At 37.0% G+C, this 20,198-nt stretch overlaps 1 protein-coding gene and 2 non-coding genes across 3 annotated transcripts in view; 1 reads left to right on the top strand and 2 right to left on the bottom strand.

Annotated features, from left to right (window-relative positions):
• The window catches only part of LOC145786435 (MAM and LDL-receptor class A domain-containing protein 1-like), a 31,947-nt gene extending 12,247 nt beyond the window's left edge, over nt 1-19,700 (bottom strand). Inside the window, exons 1-11 of the mRNA XM_082598089.1 lie at nt 19,631-19,700; nt 12,496-12,681; nt 11,684-11,795; nt 10,744-10,945; nt 7,260-7,347; nt 6,044-6,184; nt 4,912-5,026; nt 4,499-4,670; nt 1,573-1,777; nt 1,219-1,356; nt 108-282 (exon numbers count right to left, since the gene is read on the bottom strand). Of these exons, the coding sequence (XP_082454215.1) occupies nt 108-282; nt 1,219-1,356; nt 1,573-1,777; nt 4,499-4,670; nt 4,912-5,026; nt 6,044-6,184; nt 7,260-7,347; nt 10,744-10,945; nt 11,684-11,795; nt 12,496-12,565 (1,418 nt within the window). The 5' untranslated portion in view covers nt 12,566-12,681; nt 19,631-19,700. The remainder of the gene's footprint in view (nt 1-107; nt 283-1,218; nt 1,357-1,572; nt 1,778-4,498; nt 4,671-4,911; nt 5,027-6,043; nt 6,185-7,259; nt 7,348-10,743; nt 10,946-11,683; nt 11,796-12,495; nt 12,682-19,630) is intronic.
• Trnad-guc (transfer RNA aspartic acid (anticodon GUC)) lies at nt 15,698-15,769 on the top strand. Its single transcript has one exon. It is a non-coding gene; the product is annotated as a tRNA-Asp (tRNA).
• Nucleotides 17,779-17,850, bottom strand: Trnad-guc (transfer RNA aspartic acid (anticodon GUC)). Its single transcript has one exon. It is a non-coding gene; the product is annotated as a tRNA-Asp (tRNA).
• Nucleotides 19,701-20,198: the final 498 nt, after the last annotated feature.

Genomic DNA, 20,198 nt, shown 5'->3' with positions numbered 1-20,198 from the left:
TAAGAATTTAGTCAGATAAATTGGACAAGGTCCAATTATGAACGTTTTCTTTTGCAAATTTTCTATTATTTTAGCAAGGAGCCAAGTTCACCACTAATGTAGTTTACCTGTTTCGTCCTCTTCGTGACGTCAGAACTTCCAACTTCCCCATGGAGCTCCCAAACATGTTGTAGTAGAATCGAAGACACGCTTTAATGTTGGAAGAGATGGTCGGACTCCGTATCATGGCTTGATCATTCTCCAAGCGAGGGGATGATGCTTCCGTGAAAATATACCATCCGGCTATTATGAAAAATAAGAAAATTTATAAACTTATTTGTGTGTGCCGATTTACGTGCGATATACTGGGTCTATTCAATTATTCAAAAACGGCTGATTATTTTAAATTAAACAAAAATTACTGTTGTGCTATTTTGCGGTAACTAAATATCACTAAATACGAGATAAAATTGATAAGCAAATTAGAATAAAAAACCTGAATTGTTAAAATGTTTTTGAGTTGAAAAATCGAAATAAAATGCGAATGACCTTCGGGTCAAATAACTTAATGTGTTGTATCTGGTTTGCATCTTTGCTCTTCTGCAGAGATGTGTTCGTCGATATCAATTGTTTTGCTGCATTCGTAGTTTCGTGACCTGCCGTTGGCTAGCTGTTTTTTTTTCAGCCAACAAAAAGTTCTTTTTTTACATCGATTCAACATCAGCAGACGTTGAATAAATAAAAAAGGCTAATTTGCTGTATACGGGATGCTTGCTCTTATTTTGCTTGAAAGATTGCTGATAAAGAACTACTGATCTGAAAAAAATGCTATCAAAGATACATGAATGTAATCTTGTCAGCGCTTTGCTTCACAGTGCGGTAATACAAGTAAAACAATAAATTTCATCTCGTTTTTGTTCAAGTGACCTTTGTTTCATTGTTCAACTTTCAAGTTAAGTTAATTTTATCATAATAAAAACGTTAGTGATTAGAAAGGTAGTTATCCAGACAGCAAGAAACTGTCATTTCACATAGATTTAACGTCTTCAGACGTTGAATCAATGTAAAACCGACGGATTTGCTGTCTGAACAAGCTTGGCAAAACAATTTAGGCTCAGCCCACTAAATACCCATTTACCCACGCCATTGTATCACCAGTTAGTGTGGGCATTTAATCTAGAGTTGATGGTGTAAAGAATGTTTAAGTGGTAGAATACCAAATTCCACATTTACACGCACTGTGGGTGGTGTGGTCATATAAAGGACCCGTCTTGAATGAAGGCGTCTTCCCTTGGTTGAGATCCCAATGGAAATCTCCTCTTTGATCGTGCTCCCACGCGCAGAGCCTTTCCTCATCAAAGGAGCAATCCAAGTCATCTGTTAAAATTCATCTTTTCATTAAAAAGAAAATGCTAAAATTACGTTTTTAACAATCAGAAAACCTAAGAAACCGACAAACTGCAAAACAAACAGCAAAAATACCACTTATATAATATCAAACAACGTTTATTCAACGTATTGGTAAAGAAACCACAAGCCAGACTCGTATGAAACATCAAGGATACAATTTTTGCTTTAAGCACATTCAACTACCTGGCAGTGTCGTGACGTCATCTAGAATTAAAGTTGGTGGAAAGGTTGTTTGAACTGTTGTGGTTGTCGCTTTAGTTGTTGTTGTTGTTGATGTTGTCTCTGCTACCGGATCCACTACGGGTAAAAGCGAGTCGCAGCCGATTAGGGAAATGTCATCAACTGCCACATCTCCCCTGTAATCCTTACGCTCCCCCTCAAGTACAATCTGAGATGGGAATGAGCTTCGTTTAATTTCGATCAAAGAAAGTTTGCTTCATTTACGTTAAAAATACTGAGCAGTGAGATAAAATCTTCAAAATAAAATCTTCACAGAAATAAGGTCTTCATCAATTCAATAAACAAAAAATTGAATACAATCCACTAGGCTACTATTGCTAGTAACGTAGGCTTGCTGCATTACTTTCATTAAAATATTCAATGCAAAAAATTGAAAGATATCAGCAAAAAACGTTTCATCAACTTTTGCCTTCGGTTTTTTTTTTGACTTCATAATGATTTCAAAATAGTTCAAATGCTTTAAGTATAATATTAAACTTTTTAAGCCTTTATGGGCAAGATGAGCAAGCCTATATCGAAGTAATTATTGACAACTTATCCGCCTTTTTGTCACGCACACTGTACAAAGCTTCAGCTTAAAGTTTAAGTTTCCAGAAAAAATAAAAATGTTTAAGAAAAATTCCGTTTCCAGGATAAGTGAAGGTGATCACGTGACGCGTATCTCGAACGTACCAAAGAACATATATCCCAAAGTAATGTCGGCAAGGTTTTTATTAGATCACTAGAAACAGTGCCACATGATTCATGTAACTTATATTGTTTTGTTTGGAGAGTTTGAGTATGGCGTCATTACAGTAAAAATCTACTCAACTAACAAGGTTTAACCCCTTTGTTACCAAGCGTGGTACAAATGTAAATTATTATGAATGAATAAAATGTTACGTTGAATAATTTTTTTTTATCACTGGACCAAAAAGTTGTTCTGCGCTAATTACCTATTAGAATAGAAAGACTATTCTGTTTCCTTCTGGGTTAAGAAAGTTTACTGTACTTATTTTGCAATCTGTAAAAAAATTAGTGGAATACAATAGTAGGCCACGAAGTGTTTAAAACAGCCAACACATGCTGAGATTTATTATGTAGACAATGGCGCACAGTACAATAGCTTATTTATACCAACAACGCCAAGGCATCTTTGTTTTGTTTTCAGGCAAAAATAGTCCAAAAAAAAGCATTGTTATCACGACGCTATGCATCTCAGCAGATGTATGTTCACCAGAAACAAATACGTTACACAAGCACGCCCTCGCAACTTATTGAGAAAGTTATTTTTCGTTTCCGTCGATGCTGAATCGCTAATCTATTTGCGAAGACGCATGTTTTAAAAGTTGTCGTATTAGCAAAAAGGGCTTAATTAAAAACAGCTGATAAAAAACAATAATGTCGTTTACTAAACCGTCGGACAGGCTTATCGTGCTTTTGTGGTTAAAGTGCACGCAAGTGGCCTAACCAGCATGGCTGGTTTGATGTTTGAAGCAGCGTTAGTAGTGGAAACATTAACTTTATCTTGAAGATTTCATGAACAGCATTTATCAAATTCCCAGTTAAATTTAATGAATATACCGAGCTGCAAATGCTAGAAACATTTTATTATCTGTTAGTTTTTAAAATATGAACCTGAAAAAGTGAACACAATATGAACTTTTGCTCTTTTTTGCAAAATCTTTAGTTCAACGTTATTGTCGAGCCCATGCCACCCACCGAACGGCTAAGCTATTTCGAAAAAGTTAAGTTGGAAGAGACTACTTTAACAATTTAAGCGTTAATTATAGCATCAATGTGTTTTAAAAATTTACCGCAAATTTAATATTTTGAGTGTAAGATGGATTTAATTGCATTGCATCCGTACGATTGCATCACAATTTAAGCAGCTAAAGAATGTCAAAAAACTGCGAAACAGTTTGATTGTTCCGGATGTGCTTCACATAAGTGGATCATCAAACTCACATTTATGCCACCCAGTTAATAGCTGTTGCGGAAAACATCCATTTAAGCTCTGGTTTCACACCCAACGCGTGAAGTCATTAAATCTCTTGGCAATGGCAGCGTTTCGGTGTTTCTGTCACTGTCAAATTGCGATATCTGCATTCTGCATACCCGTATTCTGATCAGCACGATTGACCGAAACTTATGATTCATGCAGCAAGTAAATGTTTATATTTTTATAAGTTGAATTTTGTGACTTAAACTACAGGATAACAGGACTAATGTGCCAAAAAAAGCAATCTCATCCTTACATTTCAATTATTTACGATTAGGAAAGACAGGTTACTTTTTTCAACCATACGCAGACGAGACGAAACAAATGCTGTGTTGTTGCTGAGATTAGTTTGTTTAATATTATTTTTAAACTAAATACAGTGGGCATGACCGCCAAAACACTCAACGCCATAAAAATCAAGAAAATAAAAACATTGCAGTGCTGCTTTTCAAAAGAAACTTAAATAAGCTGCGTCTTCTTAAGTCGTAGATGAAATAAACTTAAAAGGGTTTTGCGTCGCATCATTTTTTCTGGTCTGGTCAGTGCAGGGGCGGATCCATAAAGTAGCCTTAGGGGGGGAGGTTCAACAAAACACAACGATATGTAAAGTCTAAATTAATCCAACCATGCAGATACATCGTGAATAAAAGTACTTTTTTTGTTTCAAGGAGGCGATCGCCCCAGTCACCTCCTGGATCCCCACTGTGTCAGTGAGCAAAACAAGAAAGGGTCTTGCATCATCTTGTTTATCAATAACGTATTCGTGTTTTGTTGATATGCCTTCATCCTTTTACTCCTAAATGCTTGTATTTTTTCTATCATCACATTATACGTGTGCCTTCAAGAGAAGTTAAAGCATTGTAAAGCTATACAAAAGTAACTGCTTACGTGAAATTTGTCATGTGTGGATAGATAGCTTGTAGGTATGTTGATGCGAGCTTCCTTCCACCTGTCCCCTTGTTCCCCAGATATTTGCCACAGTGGCTGGCCAAGGTCAGCTGTGTCATTTTCCAGGAGGTAAACTCGCAATGGGCCTATAGTGCTGCCGTACATATGATACCTGTAAAAGAATTTCAATGGGTTGAAAACGTCTGTTTTAATTTAAATGTTGAAATATGTCCTGTAGGCGAAGGAGCAGCTATATGTCTGATTGCTTACATAAATTCTGTGTTCAATGCGACAATGTTCAAGAAATTTAGCCTAATGTGTTAAAAGGGTGATTTTTTTTCGATAGTCTTTCACCATAGCGGTTAAAAACGGCAGCATAAAAATATTGAGACCAAAACTTGAAATGTTGTTACCAAAACTGGAAAACTGGCTTGGCGTCGTTTATGCAGGTGATTGGCGGAGAAAGTAAACGTGCCCTGTCTCCTTCTGTTCTCGGCCAGGAAGCTTCTATGTAGATATAACGACCCTCTGCGAAAGAAAACCTCGTAAGTTTCTTATCTAATTGGTGCATTATGACGTTAAGTAAATGCAAATATATTGGATAGTGTAATATAATAAACCAAATTAACTGTGACATCGGTTTCAAGAGAAACTCATAGCCTAAGGTGACAATATTTGCAAGATAAGCGTATTTTTAGATAGCGCTGAATCTCGTGACACAACAAAAATTGCGATTTATATCTGAACACGAATATCTAGAAAATCATACAAAATATTTGCAACTGGTACTTTAGAAACAATCTGCACACTTATACAAAGCCCAAACATCAAAAGACGGGGTATTGTATTTAACGAGAGCAGATTCATTAAATATCATTTTCTATCAAAATACCATAGGCTACTGTGCGCTGTGCTTATTACCGTGGGAATGGCATAAATAAAAAGTAATTTCACAATCTATATCAATCTTCAAATATTTTTTTCAGTTTAAAAAGCCGGGCCAGTATTGCAGGTGAGACTAAGTTAATATGTAGGTTCACAAATCGATTAGCATTACTTAAGTAGCTGTAAAAATTGTGCTATCCATCACCTACACATGACCTACCAAAAGCTAAGAATTCTTTCAAGCGTAGTTTTTAAGTGGCTCTCACAGCAAGCAGCTTTATGTGATGGGCAGTAATTGAGAAAAAGCGGCGTGACATTAAATGATTTCTCTGAAATCATTTATCGTTGGTTTGAAATGGCGTTAATTTGCCCCCAGAGCGATTGTTTAGCCTGATTTTACTATTTCAATTTTAGACAACAACTGCTATCATTACGTGTGCAAAAACGATCTAGTGAAAGTTGGCATTCAATGCACACGCCTAAAAACGACCAAAGTACTGTATATCATCGAATCTATCAAACTTGAAACATATCGATGATTAGACATTTAATTAAACACATACTTTGTGCTAGTGTCAGGCAAGTATATTCGCTGCAAAAATTATCTTTGAATTACATGTATATCATCAAGCTATGATAGTTGCTTTCAAGTTTAAATACCTGCTGTTCCTAGCGTGTGATCCAAAGAAGGCCCGGTGGCCCTAGTTGGGGTCTGTCCTTTATTGGGCAGCCAATTAAACTGGTCTCCTGACATCTGGATCCATCCACAAGTATTGTTCTCAAAATCACAATCAACAGGTTCTGGAAACGACACAGATTCAAAAAGCGCAATTTACCCTTTTTATTTGAAATGATCAAATGCATTTTCGGAAACATTACAAACTCAATTCAAAACTTAATCGCAAAAAATTGCTTCGAAATTACTGACCAGTGTGATCTGCTGTCGCAAAACCTATAATTTGATTGATTTGATTCAGTCGTAGGTGAAAAATTAAATGTATTTTTCAATATCTCCAACGTAATCACCAGAAATCAAAGAGAAGCGCACACGTAAACACCAAGAAATACGTAGTGTGGCCACGAGTGTGGGTGCTTCAGACAAGGGATATTAATGTGCTTGTAGTTCCGGGCTACACCCTCAAAACAGCAAGAGTAAAACACTCATGTCGACTGCATCAAAGTACTAGAAGACATATCGCCATTTTTTCTATTATCATTACTTTTGTAAAACATCCTTGCGTGACTTGGGTAAGCACTAACCCAATCAAATTTTACAGCAACTTGGTCTTCTTTTAGTGATGCATTTCCGTCAGCACCACATGACGACATTGGATTATGACTGGTTTTTAAGCCTCGAAAAGTTGTTTTTTTGACAAATTCCATCAAGGTGTGATAAATTAACACTTGAGAACGCTAAAATTCGTTACAAGATAAATAGCAATGACATAACAAGACCATGCTGTCTTGGAAGGTGAGCTTTAAGGCGTTAAAACCACATAGTCATATTAATCGCTACTTAAACTCCGAAGGACATGACTTTTTACAATTACATTGTATAAAGCAACTTAGCTACTTGAAGGTGGTTTGGTGAAAAAACAAAGCGTTTCTTGCGAAAACTTTACAAACTAGCACTCTAAAAGAACTCTTAACCTTTTTATAACAAATCATTAAATATAACCTACAACGTTTGAAATTAATTTGGGCGCTTGGGCGTTCACACGACACCACATGTTGTAATACCGAATTAAATTCTAGTGCGTATTTTCATGAAACTAATGGCTGTCAACTTTTGTCAACAACAGTTTTGTGGAGAAACGTACGTGGAGAAGGACAGTGGAAAGATTCCCGTACAAGAGTTAAAAGTACAGCAACTTACGGCTGGAGCAGGTAGTGTGACGTAGAGTGATGTCATCGATGGCAATGTCTCCTCTGTAATTCAGCCCACGTACGCCTTCAATGATAATCTGCAATATAATTTTGCTGTTACTGCTGATTTTACATTTTTACTGCCAACAAATTTAAGTTTTATGGTGAACGATTGAACTACCGTAACAATCAACACGGAAGCAGTAGGGTTGTTAGATGGAGAAGACTGCGAATTTCAAACCTCTCTTCGAAAGCAATATGACGTCACAATAATTGAATCAATAATTCTACTAACGAAAATGTTAATAATTATACTTAAAAACATAGTCTTTTTACTAAGCTAAGGAAAATAAACTAACGAGGATTCCCTTAGTAACGACGAGTGAAGCGTGACCGTTGAGTCCAGCCTTTCAATGTTTATAATATTTCTTTCAGACAGTACACACTGTACATGACATCTCCTACATTTTTTTTCCAAACAGCTAAAACAAATCCCCAAAGTAAACGCATAAGTGTTTTTAAAAAGAGCACTTTTACATGAGCATATATTGAACTTTTCCTACAGGACAGCCACTGACAAACGCCGGATTACCTCAGCCTTGCCCTTACAGAAGGAATGACCCAGGAAACACGCCTAGCTAAATCAATGTAAAAAAAACGATTGATTTGCTGTCTGGGCAGACACATTATTGATGTAAGGAAGCCATGTTATCAGTGATTTGAGAGCCCGGTTTTGATATTTCTTGTTAAATGATTCCTTTCCCTGAGAGCAGCTTACTGCTCTTGGCTGCAGTATGTAGCCTACGACAAAATGCTGTTGTTTAATTAATCTCTGTATTATGTTGACCGACTACAGTGATCACTTTTATTAGATTAGACCGATTTTAAGCAAAATCACCTAACCTGAACAATAATCTGCCGTTTTCTATTTTTGTAATCAGGTATTGATTTTCTGATTACAATTTCTACTTACAGTTAAGTTGCTCAATCAAACTCCATCATGCAAAAACCCACCTACTATTCTAGTATCTACTGCTTTCCATCAGACATTATACCCTCAAAAAAATCTGGCAGTCTAATGTAACCAGGCCCGGATTTAGGGGAGGGCAGAGGGGGCAGTTGCCCCGGGCCCCCCGACTTTTGAAGGGCCCCCCTATGTGGAAAAATATGTGATTTTGTGTTATTTTTTCCTTTTGGCCTTTAAAGTTTCTGCAAAATGCTGTGCAGTACTGGACTGATGCTACTGAAGACGTAGAGATGGTTTTTCGCGCCGTAGGCGCAAAAATTCTTTTTGCACGGGGGCCCCCAGATCTAAAAGTGCCCCGGGCCCCCCATCAGCTAAATCCGGCCCTGAATGTAACCAATGTTTTGAAAACTTTGCTTAAAAAACTAAATTTTTTTACCGTTTGACAGGTTCGACTTATTTGCTTTCTTATTTCTTTGATGGGATTACAGTTTTGTAACAAGTTTACCAATTTGCATCAACCAGTTTAAGGACAGTTTTACAGAAGCAATTTAACTTTCTCTTTCAAGACCTGGGTTGATCGCACCGTAGAATTATTATGTTAAGCAGCGAGGCTATGACCGAAAGACAATGCAGTAGTGTTAAGAGTATTGTGAAGATAAAGTCAAAATATGAGATAACAAAATCGCTAACAAATGTTTAAAGCTCTTGTGATAAGTGGAGAACTATCAAACCAATTGATGTAAAAAGTGTTTTTGTTCGATTCAACTGGGAACAGGAAAAGCTTTGTGAAATTTGATGATTTAATGAATAAAATTTAAATGACTGTTTGAGTGTATTACATCAACCTGGCGCCTGCTCGTTTGTGAATCAAGTCTGACGTGACAAGAACGCAAGCACACTGCACCTGGTTTATCACAGAAAACAAAGCGTACATAAACAAAAACATGACGTTGTGCGGTGACTAATAAGAAATTCTACTCAAGGCAAAAATATTGAATAAATATGGACTAAAAATTGATTGGGCTCAGCGTTATTGAAAGTAGAGAAATGTTAAATTAACTTGCATTGCAATATGTAACTTGCTAATTTGGCTAACAAAGCGGATGCCAGGATATTTTTTAACAGAATAGTAATGATCAAAAACAGTATTTTCTTAAGTGGACGGGAAGGCAAAAAAAAACAATTGTGGCGTCCTTCTTTAACTGTGTTACTAATTGTTATATCAAGGTAGTTACATCGGCTTGCTCTCACTGGGTTTTGAAGCGACGTTTTTTCGAGCGTCCGTCAGACAATTCCTAGATATTGAAATGCTGGTAAACAGTCTGAAAACTTTTGGACGAAAAAACAAAAATAAATCACAAGAAAACAATAAAAAAATAAATATATATTTATTATATAATCATCAAATTCAGTTTGAGTTACGGATGAGTTACTACTCACTAAAAGCCTTGGCAGCCTGTTTCACCTTCTTAGGATCATTACAAGAAACTTATTCAATGTGCAACAGCGCTAAACACGCAAGGTTGTTCGATGGGGACACACCGAGTGTATACTATTAATAAAATTAACAACCATTCTTGAAATAAAGCTCTATCACCAATCCTACGAAGACGTTGACAAACGTTTTGTCAGTCCATCCCATGTAAAAATAATTTTAAGCTTTTTGTTTTTGAGCCGATTTCGTTCATGAGCGGATTGTATTGGCACTTGTGACCCACATTTACCTGTATTGCTTGTTTTAACAACTTGTCACACCCTCGACGCATAGTAGTTGAATCATGACCACATTTACCTGTATTGCTTGTTTTAACAACTTGTCACACCCTCGACGCATAGTAGTTGAATCATGAAAGCTAAAGGATATGAAACAATTTACACAAATTATTGTGACTCATCAAAAATATTAACTTGTCACTGGCTTACTGTTACGTTTCAACTGCGTTTTGAAAGTTCAAGCAATAATGGAATTTGTGCAATAACCAATCAAGTTTGACGTTAACTGACCAACAAAACATTAAAGAAGGAATGGAGACTATGTTGTTCCAGATGGATTGGTAAAATGTATTGACTTTTTTGCTCTCGCTTTGATATTTCAAAAAAAAACATCAGGAGAGAATTAAACTTAATGTTTAGGCCTATATAGTTTCCGGTTTAGTTTGTCCTCAATGTTCGTTAAGCCGACAAGGGGTTTCAGGTCAATTGGTTTGAGTTGTTTTTTGGCTTTGTGTATAAGTTGTGTAGGCCTACTCATCTTCAAAACTTGTTTTACTTTTCAGCGAAGGATTTTAAATGGTTTCACCCTCCTTATCGACTTGTGTCTAAAACTACTTTTACCACATTGGCTATTATTCGGTCAGAATCGTTGCATCTATCATACAAACTTATGTTTCCTGGTTCAGTAAATTCACCTGTTTAAGAAAAATAATAACCTCAGTTCTCCTCGCCCATAACCTTGCCCCATAAACCCATAAATTCAGTTTGGAATCTAGTCTGTTATGGGATGACAAAATCTTTGAAACTTTCTCACCTCAACCGGCTCCACAATAACGAATTCTGTTTGTTGTTCATTCCACCAATCGCCGTCGACGCCAAATGATCTTCTTTGGACTGTTTCCTCCGTGGACCATGCTCCAGACAAATGAGCAATCAAGTTCTGCCTCTTGTTGTTTATTTCTTTGACATATATGTTTAAATCCTTCACGTCAGCTCCGTGCATGTGATGCCAGAACCTTCAAAATGGAGCAATGGGTAATATTTTTGCTATAACTGAAAGTTCTTTCCATAACTCAATGAGCGTAAACGATTACGCTCTATTACAATGAAGAAAAGCAATGGGTTAAGAGTTAAATTCGACAAAAACAAGGTACATGACTGCAAAAAGAAAATTAATCCTAAAATGTAACTTTAAAGTGAAAGTTGTTATGATAAAACAAGTTTAAAAATTTAAATATCGAACGCATTATAGCTTCTGACGGAAAGAGCGGCACTGAAATAATGAGAGAATCCCACAACAAAGGACACTTTCAACAATTTAAGGCCTGTATTTTAGAATTGCAACATGACAATAAAAACCAAAAATTAGGTCTGAAAACAATACTGAACAATAAGCAACCAATTGAAGAAAATGCTATAGAAACGGCTGAAATGCAATTTTTCAAAAGAATACTGAAGATTTCATGGACTGAAAAAAAAAGTCGGCTAACAAAGAAATTCTGGGATTTGCAAGAACAGAAAGGAGATCAATAACAACACTTAGAAGGCAGCAAATGCAATTTGCAGGTCACGTGTGTGAATGATGAAGTAGACGCCACTGGGTACCAGCTTACAATCAACTGTGCATTGAGGTTTGGCATCACAGTCATACGAGCAAAGCCGAAGGCCATTCTTCATCAAAGCTTGGTAGTAAATTTATGAGTCACTTCAACTTACATAGGTGAAGAATTTAAATAAAAAGACAACCAGCTTACTTCAAGCAGTACTTTCCTGGCGTGTTCAGCTGAGGGCTTACAATACGGGCACGATCTCCTTTTCGTCTTGGTGAGGATGACTCGATGTACAAATAATATCCTCCCACAGCATCTGCAACAATCGCATTAGAAATTGAAAATCAACTTATTTTCATGCAAAAAATTCTAAATAGCTTCATAAGTCAAAAAGTTGTAGTCATGATCGTGTTGCTAACTACAAAAAGAACTTATCTTGGTGCAGGAGAAATGATGAGCTGCAACACAGATTTTTGCATCGACTAAATTGATAGCTATTCAAAAAATGATAATTGATTAGCCTTGCGAGCAATCGATTACTTTTTCCATTTGGTTCTATTTTTACAACTACTTAGTCATTCCTCCAGGCACAGATCTTGCGTCAAGCGTGCCACGTCAAAATGTCTAGGGTCTGATCAATCTGGGTCTGATTTCAAAAAGTGTGGTTCTTCTTCTCTCGTGTTGTTGCTATATACCAGGGCACCCTTCGATTAGCCACTTCCTGGTGACATCGTCGATGGAGACTAAGCCTTCCATACTATGAGGGTGGTCAGTAGGTTAAAGCGGGAAATCCTTGTTCATGTTGGCTGCCGTCTGTATTTCACCACACCCACATTCAGCAGTCAGCACTCTCTGTCAAACCCCACCGCAACATGTCTGCATCATAATGTCAAACACCAGTGAGCAAACGGTTACGCCTTGATGAGGCAAGTCTACAGAGGCCATGACCCAACAACTGGCTTTCAGACGGATATCAGTTACAAACAGTGATTAAAAGGCAAGAAAAGTTTTTCTACCTTTTGTTGTGTGGTCCCACGGGGGACCCGTGTCTTCGGAAGGGGTTTTCCCTTGATTCCTTTCCCACATAAAATCTGCTTTAGAATCATTTTTCCATCCGCAAGAATTGCTGTCAAAATCGCATGAAAACTCTGGAATGGCATCTTTGGAACTCCTTTCACCCAACAGAGCATCTGTCTCTCCAGCTAAATACAATAAGCAAAATAAGAAAACATCATTTAAACCTGAGTTGCATTTGCTAAATATAATTGAAAATATTTTTACATCTATTTTCGTTTACGGCATTTAAGTTGGATTATCAAGAGGAAGTAAGATTTTGAAATCTTTGTCGACATTTGAAATGGTTTTAAATCCAGCCAAGCCCAAATTATCATCAGTTTTTTAACTGGTTCAATAAATGCTAAAGGCTTTGATTAAGCACTTTTAATAAACTTTTTCTGAAGATTTCAAAACAAACGGCTTGCATACAAAGAATATTTACCATTGCTTTTTAATTTAAAACAAAAACTAAGCTGTTGCACGAACTTGACATTTCAATGTCCTTTAGATTTAATTAATTTTAGGCTATGCATCTTGCCATGTGGTAAAGTTGAACTTGTTGCTGGTTAGAATGAATAGATTACTAAAACCACAAAAACTTTAAATTTGTATTCAAATTATGTTTGCACCATCAAAAGCTAAAGGACAGAAGGACACTTTTAAAAATATCTTTGTCAACGGTTTTAAAGCATCTTCAGTCCATGAGTCAAATTGAGGCCATATTGAGAGATCATAGCACAAAGACTTTTTCATCTTACATTTAGGTGACTTACATGTAGAGAAAGTTTTAACTTGGTTTAAAGACAAAAGGTTTAAAAATAGCCCAAACAATCACAATCAACTCATTTAGGAAACCTGTAATATATTAGTAGCATCCACAACTTTGATGTTGTAAGTTGCAACTATACTTTTTGCTTGTCGTAACTACAGATGCTTCATTTGTTTCCAAAACATAACGTTGTTATTACATAGACACGTAACATCAATTCAATAAAAGCATGTACAATTGTACATCAACATGCAAAATGTTTAGTAGAAACTGTGCAGTTTATTTGAAAACAAGTTACTCATAGTCGGCTGCTGGTTTTGTATACTTTTTCTTTGTCGTGGTATCCTTTGTGTCTATGGGACCGAGAAATAATCTTTACATCACTCCGAGTTAGTTTTATTCACTAATACAAAAACTAAAACAGTTAGTAGTTTTATTTTTTATTACAAAGTAGGCTAATCGAAGGTAACAGCGAAGGCTAACTACCTTCTGAAACTCCAAAATCATCTACACAGTTTTTAAATTATCAACTGAGAATTCAATTTTTTAGTGTAACCCCATTTTTCGTCTTCTTACAACAGTATGAACAACATGATGATTCGTAGCCTTCACTGATTTAATATGTTTGTATTCTCTGTGCATGCGCAAAGTTGAGATAAAAGAAATTAAGACAAATATAGCAAAGTATGGCAAATATCATCTCAGTTTTGAGGGACAAATAAAAAATTTCCTACCGTTTATGTCCACTGCTAAAAACACGCGCACTCTGTGACGTCATTGCTGCCGACAATGTTAAAAAACTTGATTTTGAAAGAACGTAGAAAAATTAGGTGTTTTTTTCCATGGAGGGGTAGCCTACATAAACAAGCGCCCCTTTATCTTAGGTGATTTTGAACGAATGATATTTTTGAACTTATGCTACTGCTGTGTTAGTGGATTGATGTGAAAAACTAAGTTTTAACTTTAATCTATTTTTAATTTAATTGATAATATGCGCTTACTAACGGATTACAGATTTTCAACCAATTCTTATGAGGCCGATTTTAGAAAACAACTTTCTTCTTACGACAACGACAATTTAGTCTGAAAAAGTCCCTACGTTTCGGCTATCTGTTAATCATACTCCCGATCCAAAGCGAAAAGTTGTAATTTCTAATTAACTGGAAAGATATAAGTATATTTTTAGGAGCAAAAATTTAAATAATCACAATTTACAAATATCTAATCCATTAAGTCCCCAGAGAGCGAGACAACCTGACACAAATAACCGCATTATAAACATATGAGTGTTTGGTTGAGCTATTTAAAATATGCATGACTTTTTTTAATAAAAATTTCAATTTAGCAAAAAATTATTCCTTTGATTTTGTTTTCAATCATTTTTTATTTTTGTTAAAAAATTTCACTTTGTTTCATTTTGAACAGTTTTTGTAGAATACGATTTTTACCAATAAAAATTGTTTCAAACACCCCTACTGTACAGTATAGTATAGTGTTTGATCTATTTCCAGGGAGTAAATCAGTCGCTTTCTACATTGCTTCGACATCTGCAGACGTTGTATTCTCGCAAAACGAACCGATTTGTTGGCTGGGTTAGAAGCAGAATGGGGAGCAGTTCTCAAGCAATTTTACCCGAGACGGGTTATTGTATTTTTCTGCGAAACGTCACCTAAATATAGCAAGCAAGGTGAACTATACTGTAGTAATAAAAATGCAAAACAGATCGGAACACCGCGATAAGCAGTAGCAAGTAACTACACCCACCGTGTCAAGCTCGACCTTTTATTATTTTATAAAATAAACCCATAAAACGATATTTTCGCTTTCTAGATTATTTAGATCATCATCATCATCATTACTTTCAGCGAAAACCTGATTTAAATTGCAAAAAACAATCACTACAGTATCTTTATCAAGACGACGGGTCTTTGCTTGTCTATGAGAAAGGGTTTGTTTGTTTGTTTATGAGTAGACTACTAAAAACTGATTCATGGTAAAGGAACTTTCCTACAGAAAACTCGAAAATCTACTTTTTGATTTTTTTAGATAGGCACCACAGAGCACGAATTAATGTTTTTAAAGCAATTTTTTAAAACCTACTCGCTTCCGCCTTTAGCTCTCAAAGAGTCATAATCGTGAAAACGTGTTTAAAAAGCCGTCTAAATTCTAAATTTTGTAATTAGGTTATTGTCGTTTGTCATAGCATTTAGCTGACACGAATCCCCCGGTCCAAAGTACTCCCTGAACTTTCCTGTCAACGCTATTGCTTATAAGTTTCAAGTTACTGACTATTTGTAAGTTAGTTTCTTGTTAGTAATATGATGCTCCTGGAACAACTAAATTGACTTGACTCGGTAGAGATCAGAACATAATATTTGAACGTTATTAATCAGTCCTCGTTAGTATAGTGGTGAGTATCCCCGCCTGTCACGCGGGAGACCGGGGTTCGATTCCCCGACGGGGAGACGTTTTACTGTTCTTTTTTAACATTAATTTTAGGTCTAAACTCTAAATGATGTTCTCATTAATCTCCGATTTCTTCAATAATTATATTGCATGAGCACAAAATTAGGAAATAGAATGCGAACAACAATAATTTGAAAAAGGTCTAAATTTCATTCTTTTTATGCATAATGTTCGGGATAGCAAACAGCAGAGGTGGGCAGTAGCGCGCTACTTTTGTAGCGGCGCTACTGTTTTGGTAAAAGTAGAGGTAGCGGCGCTACTTTTTAGTTGGAGTAGCGGCTGCAGTAGCGGCGCTATTTTTATTCCAAAGTAGCGGTAGCGGGAGAGGCGCTACTTTTTTACAGTCGCACTCCCGCTACCCGCTACTTTTTAATTTAAATTGAAAAAAATGCTTGTTTTTTTGCAATACTGGCGTGGTCAAGCAGCTATATAATCGGCTTGGTTGCAAAGTTCCGGTCTTTTCTAGCTGACGTCAACTTCTTTGGCGAATATATCCGTGTGATGAAGCCTATCTGCCAGGCTTTAGACATTCTCCAGGGCAAGTCCAAGGCATATTACGGAGCCTTGATTCTAACCATCACAATTTGCGGAAAGAAGTTGACCGAGATCAGTGATCTTGTGACCTGTGAGGAGTTGAGAGTGAAAGTCCTTGAAGGGGTGAAGAAACGATTCAACAAGTGCTTCAACAACATGAAATGCCTTATGGCATCATGTCTTCATCCCTCCTTCAAGACGTCGTGACTACAATTTCTGCACTACGTTTCCACGGATGATGCTGACGCACTGCGAGAAAAAGTCAAGACAGATGTAATTCGACTGTTGCGGGAGACATCAAGCCAGGTTGACACCGAGAAGAGTGACACCAACACCAGTCATGACTCCGAGGATGTATTTTTTGGAGTGTTTGCGCCATCCCGTGAAACGTCGGTGCAGAAGGAAACAGCAATTGTGGACGCCTTTTTTTCGGACAAGAGCAAGTGCTTGAGCTTTTCGAATACCGAGTTAAAACATCTGTTCATTAAATACAACACCCCCATTCCTTCCAGAGCTGCGGTGGAAAGACTTTTCTCTGTTGGAAAAGATGTGCTAAAGCGAAAGTGCGGGCAGGACTTAGTGACTCTCATTTTGAAATGCTCGTGTTTTTGAAAGATGCGTAACAATAAATTTCCCTTAGAATGTGTTTTCTATAACGACGTCAAAATGACAGCGTAAAGCCGTAAACGAATATTCGTTTTCAAGGTCATTTTTACGTCACTAGGGACTTGAGCGTTTCCTAGTGTCAATTTAGACAAAAGTAGCGGAAGAAGTAGCGGTAGCGCGCGCTACTTTGGCCCGAGTAGCAGTAGCGGGTAGCGCGCTACTTTTGTAAATTGGTAGCGGGTAGCGCGCGCTACTTTGGCCCAAGTAGCGGTAGCGGGTAGCGCGCTACTTTAAAAGTAGCGGGTGCCCACCTCTGGCAAACAGTTGTAGCAAATTTAGTTTTCCAGTTTGGTATCTGTGCGGACAATCACGTGGAAGCAGCCAACTGTTTTTCGGTCCTTCCCCAGACGTGGAGTATATTCGTATATCGCTGTTTCCACTCTCGGGGTGTGCGCTTGAGCAAGGAATTTTAAGGGCTGCTTTCCATTCAGTGACACCCAATGGATGGAATAATTTACAGGCAACAACACTTCAACAATCGGAAAACTTTCACTCTGTCAATCTCGGTAACCGGCCTTGCATCAAGAGCCTCTACAAGAATGCGAAACTACCAGGAAAAACCTATCAAGGCTTTGTCAGTCCGAGGATAGAAATTCAAAACCGCAACCAAACCAAAAACCAATCATTTCTCCTTTATTATTTTCCATGCTTTTTATCCTAACTTTCGATTCTTGTTTAACCTCTTCAACATAATAAATTTCAATTAGGGTTAATAACAAAGAAAATAAACAAATATACAAAAAAAAACTTCAAAAGCTATGTAAAAAAACAAAAATTGAACACAATAAAAAAGTAAGCACTAAAACATCTCCCCGTCGGGGAATCGAACCCCGGTCTCCCGCGTGACAGGCGGGGATACTCACCACTATACTAACGAGGACTACGATCGTGCATAAATTCTAATTGTGAAATGCAGAATTTCTAAGTTAGAGTGACTCCGAAGTTTTAGAAAACTTTAATAAGCCTCCCACAACTCAATACAGCTGTTCATAGGCCTTTGGGAATGAGAAACAATTTGCGGTTGCATCAGCGAAAATTACAATTTCCAATCATTATCAAAAGAAAATAATCTGAAACTCGATGATAAAAACGTTAAGACCTTCTTCGGAAATACAAAGACGTAAAATCATTGAAACAGTAATTGTAGGCTAATAAACTTTGTTTTCTCAGAATACGTATTGATCACATTAAATCTTAATTCGTGGATTAGTAGGTAGGCCCATAGCCGTAAGAGAGTAAAACATGTTTCACATCTAACCTAAATGTTTTCGCTTTTTCAAACAAAACACAAATTATACTCTAAGACTAGACATATTTACATCATTTAATATTATCAGAAAACCGTAGGCTATTTCCTTTCGAAAATAAACCTGTGCTGTGTGAAAAATTAGCCTCGGGATATGAGTATCGTCACTAACCGGCTCCAAGTTTCTCCACTTATACTATTCTAAACACAATGAACAATAGCCTACATTTCTAGGCAAGGTGGTATAGCTTATGTATTTACTACAAATTCAGCAACATCTCCTTGCCTATGATATCAAGCAGTTTGGTGCATAACCTCTACTGGGACTAAACATTTTCATCATTCAGCCAACCTCAATCAAATGCCTCCTCAGATGCGGTGGCGATGCTGGGTTACACCGTTTTTGAAAAAAAATTCTGACAATTTGATTTTTTGGCCGCTACGGGTTGACTAATGTTACAGGCAACATGTGTAGCCTATTCTTGTATTGCTGCAGTAGGCTACCACAATGATAAAAAAAAAGATTTATCTAAGGTCATAAACTTGCCACACACACAGCTTGCACATATAGGCCTACCTCCGGCTCCGGCCGGAGTTTGGCAGGAGCCGGAGGTCGTTTTATCACTATAAATACATCTACCTGCGTTTTACATAAATGTAGCCTATTACATTAGCCGTCAAAGACAACAGTGAACTCAATTCTAGGCTACTTGGGAAAATGTATTTTTGCCAATAGCAATTATAAACCACAGTGTCTGGTGTGCTTGCAAGTAATATGTGTTTAAAAGAAGCTTAATTTAAAAAGTGAAGATGTGCTTTATCATCGAACTTCGATAGTTCCTTTTTGCTTGCAAGAACTGAATTAAAATTATGGCAACGCTGCATTTTCAAAATTAGATTTCTCGCAGAAATTATCCTATAGTGGTGAAGTACAATTACTGAAATTCTATACTGTAATTGCATTTGAAATCAAATCCAACCTACGTGATTTAAAAGAAGTTTATTTGCATAATGCATAGGTACAATAAACATTTTCTAACATGGATTTTGATACATTTAGCTCTGTAGACCTAACCTTCGAGCCAGTATTTATCATTGGGCTGCAGCTAGGAATTCAGCACACTTGTATTTGCAATAAACTTTGCGTTTAATAAACAACGTTGATTCGACGGCTAATGAATTGCAAAATACGCTTTTACTTGACTGCAAGAACCAATTCCTAAAGGGGGAAAACATGTCTTCCTCAAAGCTTAGCAGTTATTGTAGCATAGCTAGGCTACTATAGCAATTAAGTACCGTATCAATATGCAACTGCAGCTTATCAAAGTATGCACAGTTGCACACCACACATAGTTTGTCTCCTGAAAGTGTTGTAAGCCTATTAGGCTACACAATAGCAGGCTACAAAACTTACCTCCATTCACTGCGCTTCTTTCGCCCCATGCTTTTCCGCATAAAATTCCAACTACAAAAATTGGAATTAATTTATTCATTTTAGTGACTTCTAGAAAGATCAAACAATAGGCCGATCAATGTCTACAACAGATCTCCACCTATGGCTTAACTTTATTCAAGCAAAGATCAGATAACTGATTTTTTGTCATTTAATCGCTGAATGAAAATGTTTTTTTCAACTTCTGCACATTTATATCTCTCAAATTTTTTTTCTTTTTTTTTTCAATGAGCATGAGGTCAGAAAAAAAGAGAAACGTTTTGAAGTTTCGAAAATGCATGCAGTTTCACGTTTGTAGCAGTGTCAATTTTGATAGTTTGTGGACCGTCTCAACTGCAGAGGCCAGTGCCGGTCTTAGGGTATTTCGGGCCCTGAGCGGAATATGCTTTGCGGGCCCCAATGACAATGATCCAATTCAGTAGGTTAACGTAGCTAGGTATTTTGAAAAGAGGGAGGGGGATTTTGTCGTCCGGCGGGCAAAGCCTGACGGCGTGTTTGCCGAAGGCGACACCCAGCGGCGAGGGGTCTG

Source organism: Aplidium turbinatum, chromosome 17 (assembly GCF_918807975.1).
Source record: "Aplidium turbinatum chromosome 17, kaAplTurb1.1, whole genome shotgun sequence".
Lineage (NCBI taxonomy): Eukaryota > Metazoa > Chordata > Ascidiacea > Aplousobranchia > Polyclinidae > Aplidium > Aplidium turbinatum.
This window is presented reverse-complemented; position numbering and strand designations above follow the sequence as displayed.